A 21,836-nucleotide genomic window follows, 5' to 3' on the forward strand; every position below is an offset into this window, starting at 1 on the left:
TTACAGTATGAGTTTCAAGTATAACTTACTACCTGGAAAACGTACTGTGGGAGTAAGACGCCCCTAGAACCACTAGGGAAGCGGGTGAAATATAATCCACACTAATAAATGGAACTCTGTTTGGCGCGATCTATATATACTGTACTATATATATACTGTATATATAAATTAAGGCATAAAAATAAAAACAGACGTGAATTAGTGAGACCATTCTAGGCATCTTAGAAATTTGGAACTTGGTACCAGACAAGCTGATGACTTCAGGATCCCTAGAAAAATCTCAAATTCTCATGATTCTCTGAGGGGTACATGCTGGGAGTTTCAAACCTGCATAAGAACATAGTCGGTGATTTTTATCCAGAACCTACAGGTTTTATGGGCTTAAAAGTTTCCTGAAAGTCCTGATTTTTAACCCACTCTCCCATATCTAGATCGCAGCACAATCTCCCAGACGAGTTAGAAAATTGAAATTTTACAAAATTATAGCTTTTAGCATGTAACCGATGGAAAATTTAAGAGATGTTTAAAATTTATATGTTTTACCCCCAAAAAATATCGAAATATGGAGGCAATTTTAATGACGGTGCAGTCCTTCCTTTCGATGTATTTCGTGGCTAAACGGTAAGTCGTATCACAAAACGGATGGCACAATCTCCGTTCAATTTGGAGTGATCTACAACTTCGGTCCTATGAACTTTTGTCGTATCTCTATCCCTTGTACATTAAATTTTTCTCTTTCTGGATTTACCTAAACTTTGCACTTTGTACACATATAATTGATGGTTTGATTCACTTATACGAAAGATTTGATCAGCAAATTCTACACGAATATTGGCCCACCCAGTAGCCATATGTGAGCCAAATTCTATGTTTGAAGCTGTTGCATAAGTATCTGAAAAGTAATTCACTATGTGAAAATCTTACACAAATTTCACCCTATTCAACGTTTTTAAAACATAATGAATTGTGGTAGACAAGTGCACCTGTCGTTATCATCACAACTCCACAACTCGCACTTTACATTGGAAACATCATCTGCGGACCTCCCTATGCTTTTTCTTGAATAATGCCAATTTACATGCAATTTAAAAATTATTATTCACTTCATGTACAGTAATTTACTTCGATATCTGTATACAATCTGGAATACTGTAGCGAAGCACGGGTACAATTGTTAGTACATTATAAATCATAATCCTTATTGGGACATGTTTCGCCCTGCATTACGGGCATCATCAGCCTGTATCTCGTCCTCAAAATCATAAATCATAAATTGTCTATTACTAGGCTTCCTTACTATATTAAACACAAAAAAAATAAGTTAAAATGTACATCTCTGTTTGTCAATCTTAAATATTAACTAGTGGAATATTTGTACTATTTGATTACAAAATCGCATTAAAAATGGATGGTAAATGCTCAGTAGAAACACAATAAAACAATTTGTTACAAGGTAGTCCCTGTTCTGGCTTCTAAGTCATTGTCCCTAGTGAATATAATTCACAATTACACATCTTATACAATTAAAACACCAAATATGTAGCACATTAATAATCATTCACTGAATTGAGAATCTAGTTAAAATGTCTGAGTGTTGTCTGTAGTAAATATTTAGACTATCTTTAACACCTGACTACATATTTAAACATGTGAAATCAACTAGAATAGCCTTGAAAATTTAAAATACTTTGTCTAAATTTGTGGTAATATGTTTGGGAAACTTACTGTATTCCTTGTTAATATTATTATTAGCTGATGTACCTGTGCTTCGCTACAGGATTCTCAGAAAGAATGTGTTCGTGGTTTTCCTAACTGAAGTCAACATAGGTCATCATAAAAACTTCAGTAGGAATGTAGCGATTAAAAGCAATGCTTTCATATAAAATACTCGACCAAATGAAAAACCGTACATTTTCTCACTTTTAACGAACAGTACTATGGTGCCGATCTAACAGTCCAAAGTTCCAGAACTGGAATGATCAGGCTGCAGACAGCCGTGAACACTCCTCTGCCATTATTCAGTTAACCCATTGAACTGCAATTTTTCTTGAAAATAAATATACATTGATTGCGATTTAATCTGGCTTAAAAGAGAACACTTTTGCTACAGCAAGTCAACACACTGAAACACAGTTCACATTCTAACAATAGTTCAACACAGTGTGCTAGATCTTAAAACACTCATATACATGCACTGCCACCTTACACTTATCACATTCATAGCGGGATTCACCCCTGTTCTTTCCCTTGGGATTTTTTCTTCTGCAGTCATAGTAGACTTCGCAAGAAAAGCCACAGTGAGAAGATGAAGAGATTTTGGGAGAAGGAAAAGGCAACTACATCAGGTAAATAAGTTTAATTGTGCTCATTAGTCAGGCATAACAAAATAATAATAATAATAATAATAATAATAATAATAATAATAATAATAATAATAATAATAATAATAATAATAATAACCGCATCAATACCTTCTTTCAGCAGAAGAAAAACTATGGGGCTTGGAGAACTGAACTCTGTGGTAGCAAGAAGATTACACCACATATTATTTGGTACATAGTCTGTTTGTGTACACTTTCAGTCTTCTAGGTTTATGCCCACGCCTACCTGCGTCCCCATCTTCATTTTCTTCAATAATGTCATCTAATTCTTCGGAATTATTAATGCTATCGTCACTCGAAGGTAATTCAGTGTCACTTTCATCAGAAAAACAGTCACTGACATCGCTTTCCTCCAAAAAACGTAATATTCGAGCTTCACCCGACTCGGCCATGACGTTGACTTTACCTTCACTAAAGCTTTACGCGGCAATTTACTCGATCATATTTAGACTCTTTGGCGGTGAAATACGTAGCGGGGCAAAGATAGCTGAGATGCGATTACCAACATCTCGTAGACATGTTGGGATTGCAAAGATATATCAATATGTATCCTTGGAAACCTCAACAAAGCAATAAAGAGGGTGGACGGAAATTTCCGTCATTGCATTTATGGGAACCCGCGGACAATGACGGAAATTTCCGTCATTGCAAGGCAATGGGTTAAATATGCACATTGCTCATTCCAGTCAGTGCCTCAGAGTAGGGATTGAATAGCTCGAATGCTATGATGAACCAGTGTGCCAGTAGTATGAGAAAATTTATGAACCAGAGGAATGGCATGCTCAAGAAGAGCTACTCCCCAGCTAAATCTCGCCAATATTCAGGCAGGCTGTTACACTCGGTTTGACCGGGTGAGTTAGCCATGCGGTTAGGGGCGTGCAGCTGTGAGCTTACATCCGACAGATGGTAGATTCGAACCCAGCCGTCAGTAGCCCTGAAGATGATATTCTGTGGTTTTCCATTTTCACACCAGGCAACTACTGTGGCTAGTGTAACTGTAGTTTCTTATTCTCCGACTTTAAATACCGTTTTTTATTAAATTATGTTTACCCATTTTCTCGTGACCTGGCGCTGATTTGGACTTGGTAACAAAAATCCAAATTCATGAATATCTCTGTGATCATTGCTGGTATGGTAACAATTTATAAGACATAAACGATCGGAAATTTAATACTATATAACTAGTTTTGTAGTGCTTATCGATACGACCACTCATAACATATTTGAGAAATAATAGGCCTTCCCCTAAACTGCCATATCACTCAATGTGAATAACATTATGTATGGCCTAGATTATAGCGACTTATTACCCAACTTTGCATACTGATTCTCGTTTAGACAGGACCACTAATAACAGAAATATTTGGGAATGCCACTTTAGGCTTTCCTCTAAACTACCATTTTTCTCATCGTGTATACAATTACTTATGGCCTAGGTTGTAGTGACTTATTCCCTGACTTTGCATACCGATTTTCATTAAGATTCTACCACTAATAATATAAATATTTGAGAATTAAATTTTAGGCTTTCCCCTAAACTACCATTTCAGTCAGTGTGGATAAAATCATTTATGGCCTGGATTGTAGAGACTTATTCCCCTATTTTGCATATCGATTTTTATTAAATTCTCTTCAGCCGTTTTCTCGTGATGCATGTACCTACAGACAGACAGAAATTACGGAAAATTAAAAAGTGCATTTCCTTGTTACTGTGGGCATGACTGATACAGAAATACCATCCTTTTTAAATTCTGACCAACGTACAGAAAAAACTCTTTTATATATATATATATATAGACTAGCTGATGTACCCGTGCTTCGCTACGGGATTCTCAGAAAGACTGACCTTGTGGTTTTCTTAACTCAATTCAATAAAAGTCATTACAAGAACGTCAGTAGGAAAGTAGTGATTAAAAGCAATGTTATCATATAAAATACTCAATCAAATGAAAAACCGCACATTTTCTCACTTTTAACGAACAGTACTATGGCGCCGATCTAACAATCCAAAGTTCTAAAGCTGGAATGACCGGGCTGCAGACAGCCGTGCACACTCCTCTGCCATTATTCCGTTAAATATGCACACTGCTCATTCCAATCAGTGCCTCAGAGTAGGGATTGAATAGCTCGAATGCTATGATGAACCATTGTGTTACGTACCAGCAGTATCAGAAAATTTATGAACCAGAGGAATGGCATGCTAAAGAAGAAGAATGTTATCTAACTCCCCAGCTACTTACCGTCAATATTCGGGCAGGCCGTTACACTCGGTACAACCGGGCGAGTTGGCCATGTGGTTAGGGGCGCGGAGCCGTGACCTTGCATTCAGGAGACAGTGGATTCAAACCCTACTGTCGGCAGCCGTGAAGATGATATTCCATGGTTTCCCATTTTTACACCAGGCAAATGCTGGGCTGTATCTTAATTAAGGCCGAGGCCGCTTCCTTCACATTCCTAGCCCTTTCCTATCCCATTGTCGCCATAAGATCTATCTCTGTCGGTGTGATGTAAAGCAAATTTTAAAGAAAATACTCGATATGCAGCAGTAATCGTATCTATCGTAGATGAGGGGCAACAGAAGAGACAAAGCACATCACAACAAACCACGGTCAATGTAATGTTATTGTTGATCAATTTTATGAGCTTTCTACGTTGTAGGCCTCCACATGTAGTTTTCTTTCGATTTTGTGATATTAGGGTGTCTTATAAAATGATTTATGTTATAGACTGTAGTTCCTTATTCTCCGACTTCTCATACCGATTTTCATTAAATTCTTTTTACCCATTCTCTCATGACTCAGCGCTGATATGGACTTGGTAACAAAAATCCAAATTCACGAATATCTCTGCGATCATAGCCAGTACGGTAAAAATGTATAAGATATAAATGATCGGAAATTTAATACTATACAACTTTAGTTATGTAGTATTTCTCGTTACGACCAATAACAACATACATATTTGAGAATTAAATTTTAGGCCTTCCCCTAAACTACCATTTCAGTCAGTGTGAATAAAATTATTTATGGCCTAGATTATAGCGACTTATTCCTCAACTTTTCATACTGATTTTCATTTCGATAAGACCACTAATAACATAAATATTTGAGAATTAACTTTTAGACCTACCCCTAAACTACAATTTTTTTCAACGTGAATACAATTATTTATGGCCTAGATTGTAGCGACTTATTCCTAGACTTTGCCTACTGATTTTTGTTAAGATATGACCACTAATAACATAAATATTTGAGAATTAAATTTTAGGCTTTCCCTAAACTATTTCACTCAGTGTGAATACAATTATTTATGGCCTACATTGTAGCAACTTATTCCTCGACTCTGCATACTGATTTTCATTAAATTCTCTTCTGCCGTGTTCTCGTGATGTATGTACATACATAAATACAGACAGACAGAAATTACGGAAAATTAAAAAGTGCATTTCCTTTTTACTGTGGACAAGACTGATACAGAAATACCATCCTTTTTAAATTCTGAGCAATGTACAGACAAAACTCTTGTTTTATATACTGTATATAGCAGGGGTGGACACTAACCTTACTTTTGGGAGCCGCAAATTTAGGAGATGTAAAATTGGGAGCGTGTTTAGAAAATAGTGTATAAAATGAAGACACGTTTTTCATTTTATAACAAATGAAGGAACATTTATTTTCTACACTACACAGAAAATTATTTTTCAGGTACACATCAAGGAATGAGATTTTACTTTTGAGAAGTGCTTTTCTTTTGAGTGTTCATTTTTGCTCTTAATTTTTTGAAATCTGGCTGATAATTGGTAAGCGCAGTTCGCACATGTTCACTTAAATGTTCATCAGTTCGTTCAGATCGATATGTAGATTTAATGAATTTAATCGTTGAGTACAGTGATTCACACACATAAGTAGTCCCAAAGATTGACATTACTCTTTTGGCACACTGTTTTGTTAGTGTGTATTTTTCTTCTGGAACATTCTTCCAAAATTCTATGGTAGAAATGCCACTTCGTTTGAGTCCTTTTAATTCTTTGTCCTTTTGCAGTTCTTGTAGCTCCAAGTCTACAGCTGCTGTATCCTTTGTTATTGGTGATGAAACAGGACTGCCATCGCCCACAACATCAACAGAAAAAGGATTTTCCAGCAATGAAAATGAAGGTTTAAGTGACCTCAGATTATTAAATCTGCCATTGATTTCTTCAGCAAGGCCAGACATTTTACTTATGTAATATTCATTTTCCACCTGAACGTCAGGAAGGTTTTTAGTAATTTTCTTCAAACATTTGAAGTGAGAAAATGTTTTAGTCTGAAGGTCTTTCCCAAAAAGCTTCAACTTGCTATGAAAGCTAAATACAGTCTGGGCCAATTCAGAAATATCTTTACAAGGAAGATATTGCTTTGAGCAGGAGAGTGTGTCAGTGAGCCAGTGTCGTGAGGTGAAGCCAGTCGCGTTCATTCGCTACTGCCCATACGTGAACGCGACTGGCTTCACCTCACGATACACTCTCTTGCTCAAAGCACTATCAAATAGAAGGCGCCGGAACTATCTTCACCTCCCATGTCTTACCACTGACATCCAACGCTAATAACGTTAAGTCGCACATCACTGCTACTGACTGCCGCCAGCCGCGAGATGTCGTTAGATTCCATTAATTACTGTATATCATTTAATTTTACTCTTAAGGTTGGTATCAAGAGCCGCACAAGACTGACTCAAGAGCCGCGTGCGGCTCGCGAGCCTCGTTGTGGCCAGCCCTGGTATATAGATAGTAGAAATATTCCACTAGTTAATTTAAGATTGACAAACAAAGATGTACATTTTTACTTACATTTTTTATATTTAATATAGTAAGGAAGCCTAGTAATAGACAATCGGAATCCCGATGATTTATGATTTCAAGGACGAGGTACAGGCTGATGATGCCCGTAGTACAGGGCGAAACATGTCCCAATAAGGATTATGATTTATAATGTACAAGTCATAATTAGGGTTCGGAAGTTTAAGACCTGAAGAAGTACAAAATATGCAAGCAAATATGCCCTAAAAACTAGCTAAATATGACCTAAAAACTATAAAATATGACCTAAAAAACTATAAAATATGACATGAATTTTTGGGATAGTTAGAGTATCACTAACATACAGTAAACGTCTTAAGTGCCAAAACGTGATCAGCGATAATACACCAGACACATTTAATCATACAAACTAACAGAGAACTACAGTAAATTAACATTTTCAACATCTATTCAGTATCATAGCCTTGAGATGAAGTTCTTGCTCGGTTCTCCTAAAAGAAAACAAAAACACCATGTGCATTTTCAGGCTGTCGAAAAGAAATCTCCTTCGTAGGTCGCTCAGTATTTTTTTTGTACTGAGAGAAGCTCCTTTCTACGTCATATGATGTCACAGGAGCGTATTTAGTCACTTCACTGCTGCTTAGCTGTGGGTCGTTCTTGTCTAAACTGGATCCATTACCCTCTAAAATGGCACCAGTTCTGCAGATTGTTGCGTATCCTTCATTTGCACTCAGCAGCATACTAAGTTTGTTCTTCACTGCAACTAACAATGTACCTCTTGCTTGTTCTATTTTGGATACCATGTCTTTTACTATTCCCAAACTTTCACATAATTCTGAATAAGCAGTTTCTAGGCGAGAGATAGTTTTCGATAGATCTCTATAATTTGCAGAAATATGTACTAATTGTCCCGACAAATCATTGGAAAACAGTTCCTGTGCAATTTTTATTGACGATGCCTCACTACTGTCAGAAGTAGAAACAATTTCTTGCACAGTTTCGTAGTATTTACAGTAGTACTCTACTGCGTTAAGCCACATTCCCCATTGGGTAAGCACTGGCTGAGGAGGAAACAAAGGCGCATGACCTTTGAATTTTGCCACCCTCAGTGGAGCCTTTACAAATATTTTCTTGACGTTTGATATTAACCGGTCAACATCAGAAAAATTCTGCCGTATTTCTTCAGCAACTCTGTGCGATCCATGAGCAAGACACGTTAAATGGACCATTTTTGGGTAAAGTACCTTAAGTCCCCTTGCTGCTTTCACCATGTATGGTGCAGCATCGGTTATTGACAGCAAGATTTGTTCTCGCTTAACTTCACCATCCCACAAAAGCTCCATGGCATTGTCAAAAAGTATTGTGCGAGCCCCTTCCGCGGCATTGCCCCGTAGATTAGCATTGGGAGCACTCTACACCCAGAATCTTGACAGGTTCTTCTTATTGTTGTGGGGCTATTTCATAGGGTCGCAGGACTTTGTATGTGCCTCAGCTAGCTAATATGTTCCGGCGAATAAAAATCGCATCTATGGTGGAAAATTGGATTCGGAATCCTATTGGGCGGCTTATTATCAAATTTCTATATTAAGGTTTTTAAGTCAATCGCTGTTATGTTTGCATCACCTATTTTCATAATTTATGACATGCTTGAAACAATCGAGACCTTGTCTTGAATTAAAATTGATTATACCAAATATGATCTTGAAATTTGAATTAATTTCATAAGTAAGGCCATGTATATCTATTTTATAATGAAAAGATGGAGATATTCTGGATCAGATTATATTTATTAATTTAAGTGATCCTACTAGTTGAGACGAAACCAAAGTATAACCCAGATTTTAAATATTGTTGAAAAACAAATTGGTAATGACATAAAACGGCTGTCGTAATTTAATTAATTTATACCCGATTCAACATAATGCAGTGATTTCAAATTGATCAATCCTCATTTTATAAGAGCTATTTGAAATTCCGAACCTAAGTCTATATTTATTCATTAACGTACCTAAACCTGGAAAATTACCATTATGACCGTACTCTTTCTTTTATTCCACGAGTTTTGGGTACTCTTATTCCTTCAGTTTTGATTTGATATCTAATTTACAATAGGAGAATCTCGTTCATGTCAAATTCAGCTGATAATAATGTCTTTTTATATGTGATACCTAACCTAATTGAAATAAATAGTCATCACCACATTAACTAACTCATACGTCCTGATGAGGTTCACCTAAACGCGACAATAATTACACGTCCATCCTCGCGCATACCTTCGAGGATCATATTACTTTAATGCTACTGCATAAAATAAATAATCAAAGATAATATACATAAGAACAAGAATATATACACTCAAATGTTAATAAAACCACATATGATATCTCTACAACATCTACTAAACTACCATGTCCATGAAGTAAACATCTAACTTATTAATATCATGTCATATCCTCGAAGCTGTACGCGTGGTAAGCCTTATGCACGCCTCAAACACGTCGCCGTCGTACCGACAAAAAACCCTAACGATTGACATAAATTTTGAATATGACATCCGAAACATAACGATAATTGATAGGACAATTGCGGCCGACATCTCATCGCAGTTAATAATTATCTGCCTTACTACACTTACATATCAACATTACGATCCCAGCATTCAATCATGTAAGAGTATTATAACCTTAACTTCATCTTATACTTGGGCATTACAATTTCAGCATTACCTTATATACGAGTATTACACCTCCATTTGCTTTATCTAACTTCACACTGGCATAACGCAATTAAATAATACGTTCTACATAGCGACATCAAGATAAATTTTCATTGTCACCTCCCACATTATTAAATAATCCTCACAGCACAGCACTTTTCATTATTTCAACCACTAAATTTTATGTAAGCTAACCTACACATCACTGGCATATCACGATATCATCCCCATGTTTTATTATTCATCATCACAATAACTGTTACCATCATAAGCACTTAATACACCTGAATTATTCATCAACACAGTGACCACCATCATCGCAGGTACTTAATATATTTGACACTCACACCATCATAATTATCATTATTATTATTATTATCTCACGTTGATTCACACTAGTATCATTAGTCATAACATTACTACATTTGTATCACTTACCTGCATTATCAATGTTAGCTTCGCGATAAATATGCTGATTCTATATTAATGTATGTTACATATGTATACGTAGGCTTGTGCCTTCCTGTAATTACAGCACTACAACATAATATAAGCGATGTCGAAGTCATCCACTAACATAACCATTCATTCACTCGCATGGTATCGTAGCATTTCGAATGCCGAGTCGCCGAACGCATATATGAATTCCTTTATACCAAATAACATAATGTCTCGCCGCTTGATGTGTAATTACTATTACGTCTTGGCGAACTACTTCAGGACATGTACTACATATACATTACTACCTACATTAAAGAAACTAGTAACTAAAATAAAATACAGATGAATGTTGCATTAAATAAAATGCACACAATAAAAAGACATCATTATAATGGAAAGCAGTTACTGACTTGAATGGCCAGGGTTATGGGAATCACTAGCCTAAGTTATCCATTCCGGTAACCACTCCATCATCTCAGCTGGACCTGCTCGTACATGATTTAGCACTCCATATTCTCCTGTAAATTAGTACTTCTTGAATACATTTCTGACATCATTTTAGACTCACGCAGATCACACCTGAAAAAGGTTAATATTAGTTCATTGACAACACACAGAACCACTAGTAAATCAATTATGCATACACTTCTGATTATATGAAGTTATTTACGATACGGACAATCTCTATTATATATCGTGCTGCTCCTTCTATAATGGCTTGGCCTTTGTACAATCATAAGCATATCAACGTTATTTCAGGCTATTTGCATTCGTTTAACAGCATATACATATCCCTTAATAACTTCCTTTTGCATACAATTTCTAATTTTTACGTATCATTTCCATACTACCATCACATTGACATTAACAATGAACAAGAAGAATTTTTTTAAAAATAATATTTTAACGTTTTACACAAGACATAGAATAACAAAATTAGATACTAGATGTGGAGATCTATCTTAGGTATTTACTTACATCTACTAACACCTAGATGTCGCTACCGTTCTTATTAACAAATATCGATATTTTATACTCCGTAACATTAACCTATGTGTTTAATCTTTGGTTTCGTCTTGTTTTCATACATTCTACATTTTACATTTCATTTAATTGTAACAATATTTACACATATATACACGTTTTCTCCGCTTAGAGATGAAAGTAAAGTCCTTTCTTCACAATCACTTCATTGCGTATTCAACATTTATAAACCAGTCCTCGCCTAAACTGCTCCGGCGCCATGTTTCCGGACCTCGTGCTAGTTGGTTTTGTTCGCGCTGTAGCATATGTCACATATGAAAACGGCACAGTATTGCAATTGTGGAATGGTTAGCTACATCTAGAACCTCTGAATGAAGTAAATATACATCGCCTGGACGATCCACAAAAGTGCGCCAATTATAACATTCACAACATACCTACCACAAACATCCGTAGTTTCATCAACGGATACCCAGACGCTATTGTTGCCTACTCTAATTCTAATTTTTCGAAGTGCATCTTCATAACAGGAGGGCAAATAACTTTTTCACAATTTTGCCATGTCCGGGACCGACTGTGTTGTGTATTTAGTTAAGAATTTTCAGAAGTGTTCTTTGTTCACTTTGTTAAGCAGAATATTATTAGATACCAACATTTCGCACAGGTCTTTTGAAAGTTTGGTTGATGAAGATTTCGCTGTATTAAACAAAAGAGCGTGCCTGCTCTGTTCAGAAGACTTTTGATTCACGCAGCTTTTATGCTTAGCTGTAGAGCAGCACTGTTGCACATTAAATCGCTTTATCTCCGCTACCTTAACTTCACACGCTTTACAGAAAAGAATTGTTCCGTCAGTACTGAATGTCTCTTCACCGAACTCTTTCACGTACTTTCTTAACTTTACAGCTTCACTACACTTCACTTTCGGCATGATGGGGTTCACTGCAGTACTACAAGTGTGACCAATCTGTTGAAATCCGTTGGTAGTGAAAGAGCAAGGGAGCTTTAACTTGACCCTGCAAGGAAGAACTGGGCAAGATATAACATGGTATTTCCTTGTTTGCTAATTGCTTCTGAGCTAAATGTATCTACTGGAGTGACATCCTATTGAAAGGCAGAAACACACTCTCATCATGTTCCATGACCTCAAGCATACAGTGTCGCAATCTAACTTGTCCAGAAAGATGTGCTAAAAGACATCCATAGAGGAGCGCTTACTTGGAATCAGGTCTTCTAAATCTGCTACCTGCCTGTTCCAGGAAAAGAAAGAAAAATATATCTACTACACTACAGTATTCAGATATCCTGTGTTTGAAACTCAATGCAGATAACACGTACCTTGTTAACGACGCCTCAATTTAAACAAAAATGCTGAAATTATAACCAAATATGACTTTATATCACTATATGAGCAAAATATGACCAAAACAATAAAAATAGCCAAAATAACGATTTATAGGTAACATCAAATTGCTTTAAACGTGGTCAGGGACCCGTCATTCAAACTTATTTTTCAGATTCGGGTAAAATGAGCTCAGGAAAAAGAGAAAAAAAAACTTTCCCTTAACATTCGAACCTTAGTCATAATGTTCAAATGAATGTAATGTATTGAGTAAGTAGAACAATTTTTTAAAATAAATTTGAATATTTTAAGATCATACAGAAATTCAGTAGGACCAATAATGAAATGTATTATGTGTAAAGAACAAGATTGGCGAAGGGGGGTTGAATAGCATAGATGAAAGTAAGGAGTCTGGCTCAGATAAGTGGAAGCAATGCCAGGACTCGGCTAAGGGCCCCTTGGTTGCCCACCCACGCTCCCAAGTTGATTGAAAGTGTCTTCTGTCCTTAAAATTAGTTTCATACAATTTATTTCATTACACTGCCTGACAAAAAAGACAATGTGCCTTTATTGAACTTTTTACAATATGGGATGAAAGAGACAAGGCTGTTGGCAGTTACAGGTAGAATGTTGGCACCAGGTCAGTAAGTTGTCACCCCCTTCCCTTGCTGCAATGCATGCCCTTATGTGGTTCAGAATGGTGTCAGACAGCCTTTGGATCCTCTCCTGAGGCAAGTTCTTCCACAGTTGTTGCCGCTGTCCCTCCAGATCCTGCAGGTTAGTACTGGGACAGACTCCCCTTCCAATGTCATCCCACACGTTTTCAATGATGGAGAGGTCCGGGGATCTTGCTGGCCACAGGAGGACCTCAACATGCTCTAGGCAGTCCATAGATACATGTGCTGTGTGTGGACATGTATTATCTTGCTGGAACACTGTCCCAGGGTGCTGTGCCATAAGGGGTAGGACGTGTGGATGCAGAATGTCTGTGACATATCGCTGTGCTATCAAAGTCTGCCAAAGCACTATTAGAGGTGATTTGAATGCATATCCTATTTTCTCCCCACACCATGATGCTAGGGATTGTCTGTGTGTCGTATCAAAGCATGGGCAGAATCTTTTCTCTGCCCTTGACGCTGCCAAACCTGCACACGATGGTCATTGGAGGTTATGGAGAAGTGGGACTCATCACTAAACATGATGCGAAGCCAGTCATCCTCTATCCTTGCCTCCTGGGCAAGGCACCTAAACGCAGGCGTTGGTGTTCTGGTGTTAATGGCAACTGAAGCATGGGGCACTAGAACCCCAATCCGGCGGATGTGTGTCGTCGATATACTATGTGGGAACTCACGGGATGTTGTGGAGCCTCCAGTACATGTTCGCGGATGGCGGGTGTTGAAGTTGTGGGATCCCACAATGCTTGGTGCACCATACAACAGTCCTCCCTCGGGGTGGTGCTTCTTGGTCGAACTGAACCTGCACGACGTGATTGGGTGCCTTCATGTACCCATTGCGTCCAACATCAGGCCACTGTGACTTCTGAATGGCCCACATGCGTGGTAATTGCACGATACAACCAACCAGCCTTATGCAGTCCCACAATGCAGCCTCTGTCAAATGATGTCAGTTGGTGCATAGGCTGTCTAACACATCTGCAGGGCATTGCGAGTGCTTTGTACTGTACATAGTCCTCTCTACACGTCTTGCTAAACTGTCTGGCTTAGAGCAGTTGACTGGTAACAGCTTATCAACAACGAGATGGTGCCGTAACGAATGGACTCTGGTGGGTGTTCTACACATTACAGATCCTTGCAAATCTAATCATTTACTCACATATCTATGGTATGCATGTATACTGAAATGGGATAATATTGGACCACTCCTGAATGCTTAACGTTTTTTGTCAGACAGTGTATATTTTAAGAGGTGCTTTAGAAACATTACTAATATAATACGGAGTTAAGCTGGATAAACTGTGGCTTGGGGCTGGTTTGGTTTAAATTATCTTACAAACTCACGAACTGTCCAGTCATGCTTACTGGGAATAACATTAGTTAGATTATTTATTTGAAGGCATACTGTATATCTATTTGGTAGGTATGTTTACATTGTTGTTGTATTTTCAGAGGCGTCAACTATTATGGATTGCCTGTAATTATTACGGATTCACCTCACAATCATGGCATTACTGTGAAAGGGGAAATTATTACGGAAAATTGACATGACGAAAACAATGTCTATGAAAAACAATGACAGAAGGAAAAGTATCCACTTCTTTCGAGCATTACTGCCTAACACTCCTCGTTTCACTGCTTCAGAGGTGGCAACGATACTTACTCGATCGTTACTTTCTTTTGATACCCGTGAGCATTGTGAAATTAATTGTGAATGATGGAGTTCTGCTCTGTTCGTCTCCACTGTAATTATGTTCTTTTACAATTTGTTTTACATCCCACCAACACAGATGTGACTTACAGCAACGATGTGATAGGAAAGGGCCATTGTAAAAAGGGGAAATCATGGAAAACCATCTCTAAGGCTGCCGACAATGGGGTTTGAACCCACTATCAAGCTGCAAGCAAGCTGACAGCCACGCACACCAAGCCACACAGCCACTTGCTTGGTTTCCTCCACTGCAACCCGACAGTAACCCTCCGACAGGAGGAGTTTTCAATGTTGATAGGAAAGATTAGATAATTCAGATCTTCATTAAGCACATGTACACCAGAATCACTTATGGTTCAAAAGATTAAAATTTCACAGGGGTAGGATTATTCAAGAAAACCTACACTGTAAAGCAGTTGCTGGGTACAAAACAAGCTACAAAGAATGTTTGATCACATAACTAATATGTAGTGTGAAAATTTGATTGTGTAATATGATAAAATTTAGGATAAGTTTGTCTCAGGAAGGGCAAAATAGATGTCATTATTGAAGAATGAATTAGCATGCTTTCGATTTGACTCAAACATTTTCTGGGGGCGGGGATTACTGATAACCCACATCAAAGGTACTGTTCTTTAATCTTTCAGATGTAAATATCTATGTTCTCACTCATGATGAAACTCCCGCGCCATTTATCATTGGATGCCTGATAATTTTTAAATACTATTTTCAGAAATTCATTGAACTGTGCAAAGTAAAGCAGTAAACTTGTTGATTATGTAAATATATTAAGTTTTGCTGAATGAATTACAAGAATTTTACTTTTTTTAAAAATGGAAATACTGTCATTCATATCCAAGGAATTGTAAATCATAGTTTGTATGCTTAAACCATGTGTCTTTGTAAATTGTAACTCAAAAATTATGTGTCAGTTTTTTAAATGTATAAATATAAGAAAATAAAACTGGCTATTTATATCGAGCGCAGTATAAATCAAACTAGAATATCTTGGAAAGGTTAGTTTTGTTGCGATTATGATGTCATTAAAGACAATACCGTACCCCAATCAGCATTTCGCTGAGTAGTGATGGAGACCATTGTAGTCTCAGTCGAACGTCACTCTTCCCTTCCCTGCAAAGTATGTTCGCTCTCTCGCTTCGCTGTGACGTATGCTTGCTATGCAAGTTGCCCACATTTACATCAAGCCAGCCTGACTGCACGGGGCTAGCCTCAACGAACGCCCATTTGAGCACCTCTATGTTAGAGGTAAGCACAATACAGAATACAATGAGGTGATATTGAAAATACTGACTGTTTAGTTATTTTTGCTAAATTTTGTACTGGGATGTTTTATCCAGTAACTTAAAATATATAGTACCAATTTACTATGCTTAATAAACTTAGTAATCGGAGCACATATATTGAATCCAATATGGTGGCTCAACAATCAACATTTACTCCAGTCAACAATTACAAGATCAAACTATGTATAAACAAAAAGATAAAAAAGAGGCTTGTAATCAGCACTTAAACAAACAATAAAATGAGGCTTGTAATCAGCACTTCAACACTAACTTACTTAATACAGCTATTAGGTTTTGCTTTTTCATTGTTAACCTGTGATATCACTCACTGTTATGAAATGGTGACATTGGTGACACAGATGCCAAGGTGAACCAGAAATAATTTAGCAATAGGGCTGTTCATAAATAGGCTGTTTAGAATGGAATTATTCTTGTTACTCTGTGCTTTGAGAGTTGCAGAAGGTACATAGTTAGTTCACATAGTAAACAAAGATTTTGTAAGGTTTTCTAAATATATGGTACCTAATAACCTAATGCAGAAAAATTACACATTAATACTTTTTTTAATATCACTTTGAAAACTAGGGTGAGGAAATAAGTGAGTAAACAATGCAGTGTATGTACAGTAATGTGTGCCTCTTTAGTATATGAAATTTTATCTAAGTTACCTTGAAATGGTAATAAAAACTTGAAAAGGTAATATAAGACTTTTCTTTTATTGATGTTAGTACCTTGTTACTGAACTGAGTAGCGTAGCCATATGTGTTAACGAGCTACGGCTATGGAGCCAAGCTCTGCATTTGGGAGATGAGTGGGTTCGAACCTCACCGTCAGTTGTCCTGATAATACTTTTCTGTGGTTTCTCATTTTCACTTCCATGTAATGCTGGGGCAGTTGACCGAGTCATTGGCCGCGTGGTTTGGGGCACATAACTGCCAGCTTGCATTCGGGAGATAGTGGTTTCAAATCCCACAGCCGGCAGCTCTGAAGATGGTTTTCTGTGGTTTCCCATTTTTACATCAGGCAAATGCTAGGGCTGTACCTTAATTAAGGCCATGGCTGCTTCATTCCCGCTCCTAACCTTTTCCTATCCTATCGTCACCATAATTCCTATGTGGTGTGTTGGTGCGGCGTAAAGCAAATTAAAAAAAAGTCTGGGACCGTTCCTGCTCAAAGGCCACAGCCGAAATCTTCCACCTGCGTACCCTATTTCATTCATCATTATTTATTTCATCTTCATTAGCTCCTTGACTGAAGTTGGCATCAAGAAGGGCATCCGATTATAAAAACATGCCATATAATTCCATTTCACCTTATCTCTGACCCCCATATCAGGAATTGGGATTAAGGTGTAGAATAACAAACAAACCTTGATTGAAGAAATACTGAATTTTATTTATGGGTGATATTTCAAATTGTATGTAATTTATTATTGTTTATAATCCTTGTTAACATTAGTTACTTGGGAATCAACTTGGATGCAAAATATCTTGTGCAATGATTGTAAATTTTTCAGTTATGTATTTACTTCCCTGCAGGTTTCCATTATTCCGAGAGGAAAAGGCCTTGGTTACGCTCAGTATCTCCCAAAAGAACAGTACTTGTACAGTACAGAGCAGTTATTTGATCGTATGTGCATGACTTTGGGTGGAAGAGTTTCGGAAGAAATTTTTTTTGGTCGAATAACAACTGGAGCCCAAGATGATCTGAAAAAGGTCACACAGAGTGCGTATGCTCAGGTAAGATTCCTGTATTAATGTCCTAGTAAGGCATGGAATATTCAGTCGCTTATCTAGATACCTGAAGGAGTTTCATTCTCATTGCATGATTTATATGATATACTGCAGATTTTTTTTCTTTATTGTGTGACTAGATTCACATACTCCTGCATTTATTATTAGATCTGATGAGACAGATGTCATCCAGAGAAGAATGATAATTTAAGGTTAAAAATAGGGGTCATTTTCTGATGTTTAGAAAGCATGCTATGCCATTAGGTTTTTCACTTTGATATCACAGTATAAACAAAATATTTCTGTTTTTGCAGTCTGTTTGTAACATATATTTTCTTTATTCTGAATTTTATCTCCTCCCCCCCAATCACTACACCTTTCTTAGATTGGCTGCATTGTCTAGGTTCAGGTGGAAAATGTTCATACTACAGGGTGAGTCAGAAATATGGCTATATGTTTGCTTGATCACTGTTGTTTGATTATAACTCTTATAGATGGAAGAATAGCGCTGTCAGAGAGTCAAGGCTCCTTACTAATGACACGCAACAATGCAACAACAAAATGTGTTGCACTGCTAACCAAAATGGTGCTGAAAATGCAGCAGCAAGTTACTGTAGCTGCATGGGCGATTACTTTTCAGAATGGTAGTGAAGCTGTGAGACATGTGAGACGTGATTTTAACATAACATTGTTACCGTCGACTGTAGGAATATGAAGACAAGGACTGCTGACAACTGGGAAACATTCAGAAGGGAAAACCTCCTGGAAGACTTCTCAGCAGCATTGATGCAGCAACAACAGAAAGGATTGTGCAAAGCATTTGGGAATAGGCCCCGGAAATCAACACGCTAAAGTGCATCTGAACTTAGTCAGTCCAATGTGTGTCATGTTTTGAGACGTGAGAAGTACACAGCTTTAAAGCTGATTCATATTCATAAACTGAGTGAAGATGACCCTGACAAGCAGTTGCAGCTGTGTGAATTTGTGTTAAGGGAATGTGAAATTGACAAATCTTGATAGAAAAAAAAGCATTTTTCAAACAAAGCTGTGTTCCAGGTGAATGGAAATGTTAATTGACACAACTGTCATTATTATACGAGAGAAAATCCCAAAATTATTGAAGAAAAGTGTATGAAATGTGGATCAGTGACAGTTTGGGCAATGATAGGATGGGAAGGATTGCTATGCTTGTGAATTTTGGGAGAGACAGTTAAAGGTGAACGGTATTATGAAATCTTCAATGAAGTTGTGGTGCCAGTGATGCAAAGTGTTCAGCATCAGCATTGCATATTTCAGCAGTATGGTGCACCCTTTCACTACACTGTTGCAGCGAGGGAAATTTTGATCGCGAATTACCAAACAGGTGGGTGGGAAGGAGAGGACCGACAGAATGGCCAGCTCGCTCTCCTGATCTCAGAGCCTGTGATTATTGGTTGTGGGGGCATTTGAAGGAGAAAGTTTACGTTCACAAACCATGAGACATCGACTCAGTAACTGAGGAAGAAATTTATGCTATTCTTTTGTTCATGTATCAGAAAATAATGAGTGATTTTCCAAAGTGTTGTCGACTATGCTGTGATGTTAACACTGAACAGTTTGAGACAAGTATGTGACTCGGTATTGTTGATGTTTTTTGTTGCATTGTTGTATGTTGATAGTGCCAGGCCTTGACTTTCTAACTTTCTTAAACATAAGCATTCGATCAAACATACAGCCATATTTCTGACTTACCTTTAATATGAATTGGATTTTGCCATTGTTACTTAGGGTCTCCTATACTGGATATGGTTCTGTCCTAAATTACAGAATACTGTACATACTTAAATCTAATTTAAATTCTTTTTTTACTTTCAGCAGTGGACTGTGTAAGAGTAAGTCCTTGTAGTCATTTAATGGGAAAGCCTATGATTAGTCACACTTGCTGGCTGTTAGTGTTCCCACTTCTTTGTTTAAGTGAATCAATGTTAATAGCTTGACAGTGATAAGTGCACACATGTACACCCTGACACAGAGAAAGAAATAGTGAGCAAGGTTGAGTGGCTCAGATGGTTGAGGCACTGGCTCTCTGACCCCAGCTTGGCAGGTTCAATCCTGGCTCAGTCCGGTGGTATTTGAAGATGCTCAAATACATCAGACTCATGTCGGTAGGTTTACTGGCACATAAAAGAACTCTTGTGCGACTAAATTCTGGCATTACAAGATATGAAGGTACAGTTTAATTTGTAGACCAGCAATCAAACGAATTTAATCTTCAGCATTATTACAACAATCAAAGTTCACTTCAAAGGAAGCAGAGCAAAGTCTTGGTGAAACGGTTTCACTGCACTTTGTCTGTTTCACAGGCATATAGCCTCAGTAATTACCGTATAATCTCGAATACCACCCGCCACTGAATAAGACCCGCACCCTTATTTTGAAAGAACAAAATTAAAAAATAAAGTGAAGTCAAAATTATTTACAATCTTTACTAACACACAATGATTAGAAAATACAAATAAAAGTAAACAAACATTTCCAGAACGATATCCAACGAGTTCATTCATCATCATCATCATCAGTACCTACTTTGGAACTTTCATCACCATCACCTTCCCACAAAATGTTGTCATTGCTGCCAACCATAACATTAGAAATGCTACATTTCCTGAAGCTCTTCCATATGAGGTCTCCAGGGATACAATTCCATGCCGTCAAAATCCACGAACACAGCAGCTGAACTTCCGGGCACTGAATGCAACCAGTTGGCGTCAGTGTGTGATTATCAGCCGCCATCCATTCTGTATAGAGCTGTTTCAAGGCTGCTTTAAATGGACGGTTCACGCAGACATCCAATGGCTGCAGCATAGACGTCATCCCGCCCGGAATGACTGCTAGGTCGGTTTTCTCATCCTTGATATGTTTCTTCACAGCGTCTGTTGTGTGGCCATGGTAACTGTCGAGAACAAGCAAGGTCTTTTGTTCCAATAATGCACCAGGGGGACGGTGCGAGACACTCTTTACCCAGTCTTCCACAAGTGAACTGTTCATCCAGCTGGAGTTCTGAGATCTGACGATAACACCAGCGGGTAGATTTTTAGGAAGCGTCTTTCGCTTGAGAAAAATGTACGGCGGCTATTTGGTTCCGTCAGCGAGAATGCACAACATTACCGTACACTGTTGTTTTTCATTACCACCTGTTATAATGGTAACACTATTCGCACCCTTAACATTCACAGTCCTATCCACTGGCATTTCAGAGTAGACTGGCGTCTGATCTGCATTGCCATTTTGGGAAAGCAGATATGCATTTTCCTTTCGCAACCAAATTATGTGACGCTGAAACAACAACAACTTCTCATCGTAGGCACCAGGAAGACGCTGTGAAATTGAGGTATGCCTTCGAACGCTCAACCCATTTCTTTTATAAAAATTAAAAACCCATCCTCGCTTTGCCTTAAACCCTTCCAATGAAAGTTCCTTTGCGATCTCTAATGCCTTTAGCTGACACATTTCGGTTGATACACCATATCCCAATCCCCGCCTTTCTATCACATATTTATAAAGTTTTTTTCAATTTCTGGAAACTGTACACTCAGTCCACGAAAAGCTCTACGATCACCGCTGCATGTTAATAGCACATTTTTCTTCTTTCTCCAGTCGTGAATACACAACTTGTCATTATTGTATTTCCTACCGGTGGCACGATTTCCAATAATTTTGGCTTCCCGAACTACTTTCAGTTTCTCACTCGCAGTAAAAGATCGCAAACGCTTTGTGGA

The 21,836-nt window shown here is 37.8% G+C and overlaps 1 protein-coding gene across 1 annotated transcript in view; it reads left to right on the plus strand.

Moving 5' to 3' along the window:
• Afg3l2 (AFG3 like matrix AAA peptidase subunit 2) overlaps nucleotides 1-21,836 on the plus strand; it is a 268,652-nt gene that overhangs the window by 188,966 nt on the left and 57,850 nt on the right. The window contains exon 12 of the mRNA XM_067147372.2: nucleotides 17,884-18,084. Within this exon, the coding sequence (XP_067003473.2) occupies nucleotides 17,884-18,084 (201 nt within the window). The remainder of the gene's footprint in view (nucleotides 1-17,883; nucleotides 18,085-21,836) is intronic.

Source organism: Anabrus simplex, chromosome 5 (assembly GCF_040414725.1).
Source record: "Anabrus simplex isolate iqAnaSimp1 chromosome 5, ASM4041472v1, whole genome shotgun sequence".
In the NCBI taxonomy this organism is placed as follows: Eukaryota; Metazoa; Arthropoda; class Insecta; order Orthoptera; family Tettigoniidae; genus Anabrus; species Anabrus simplex.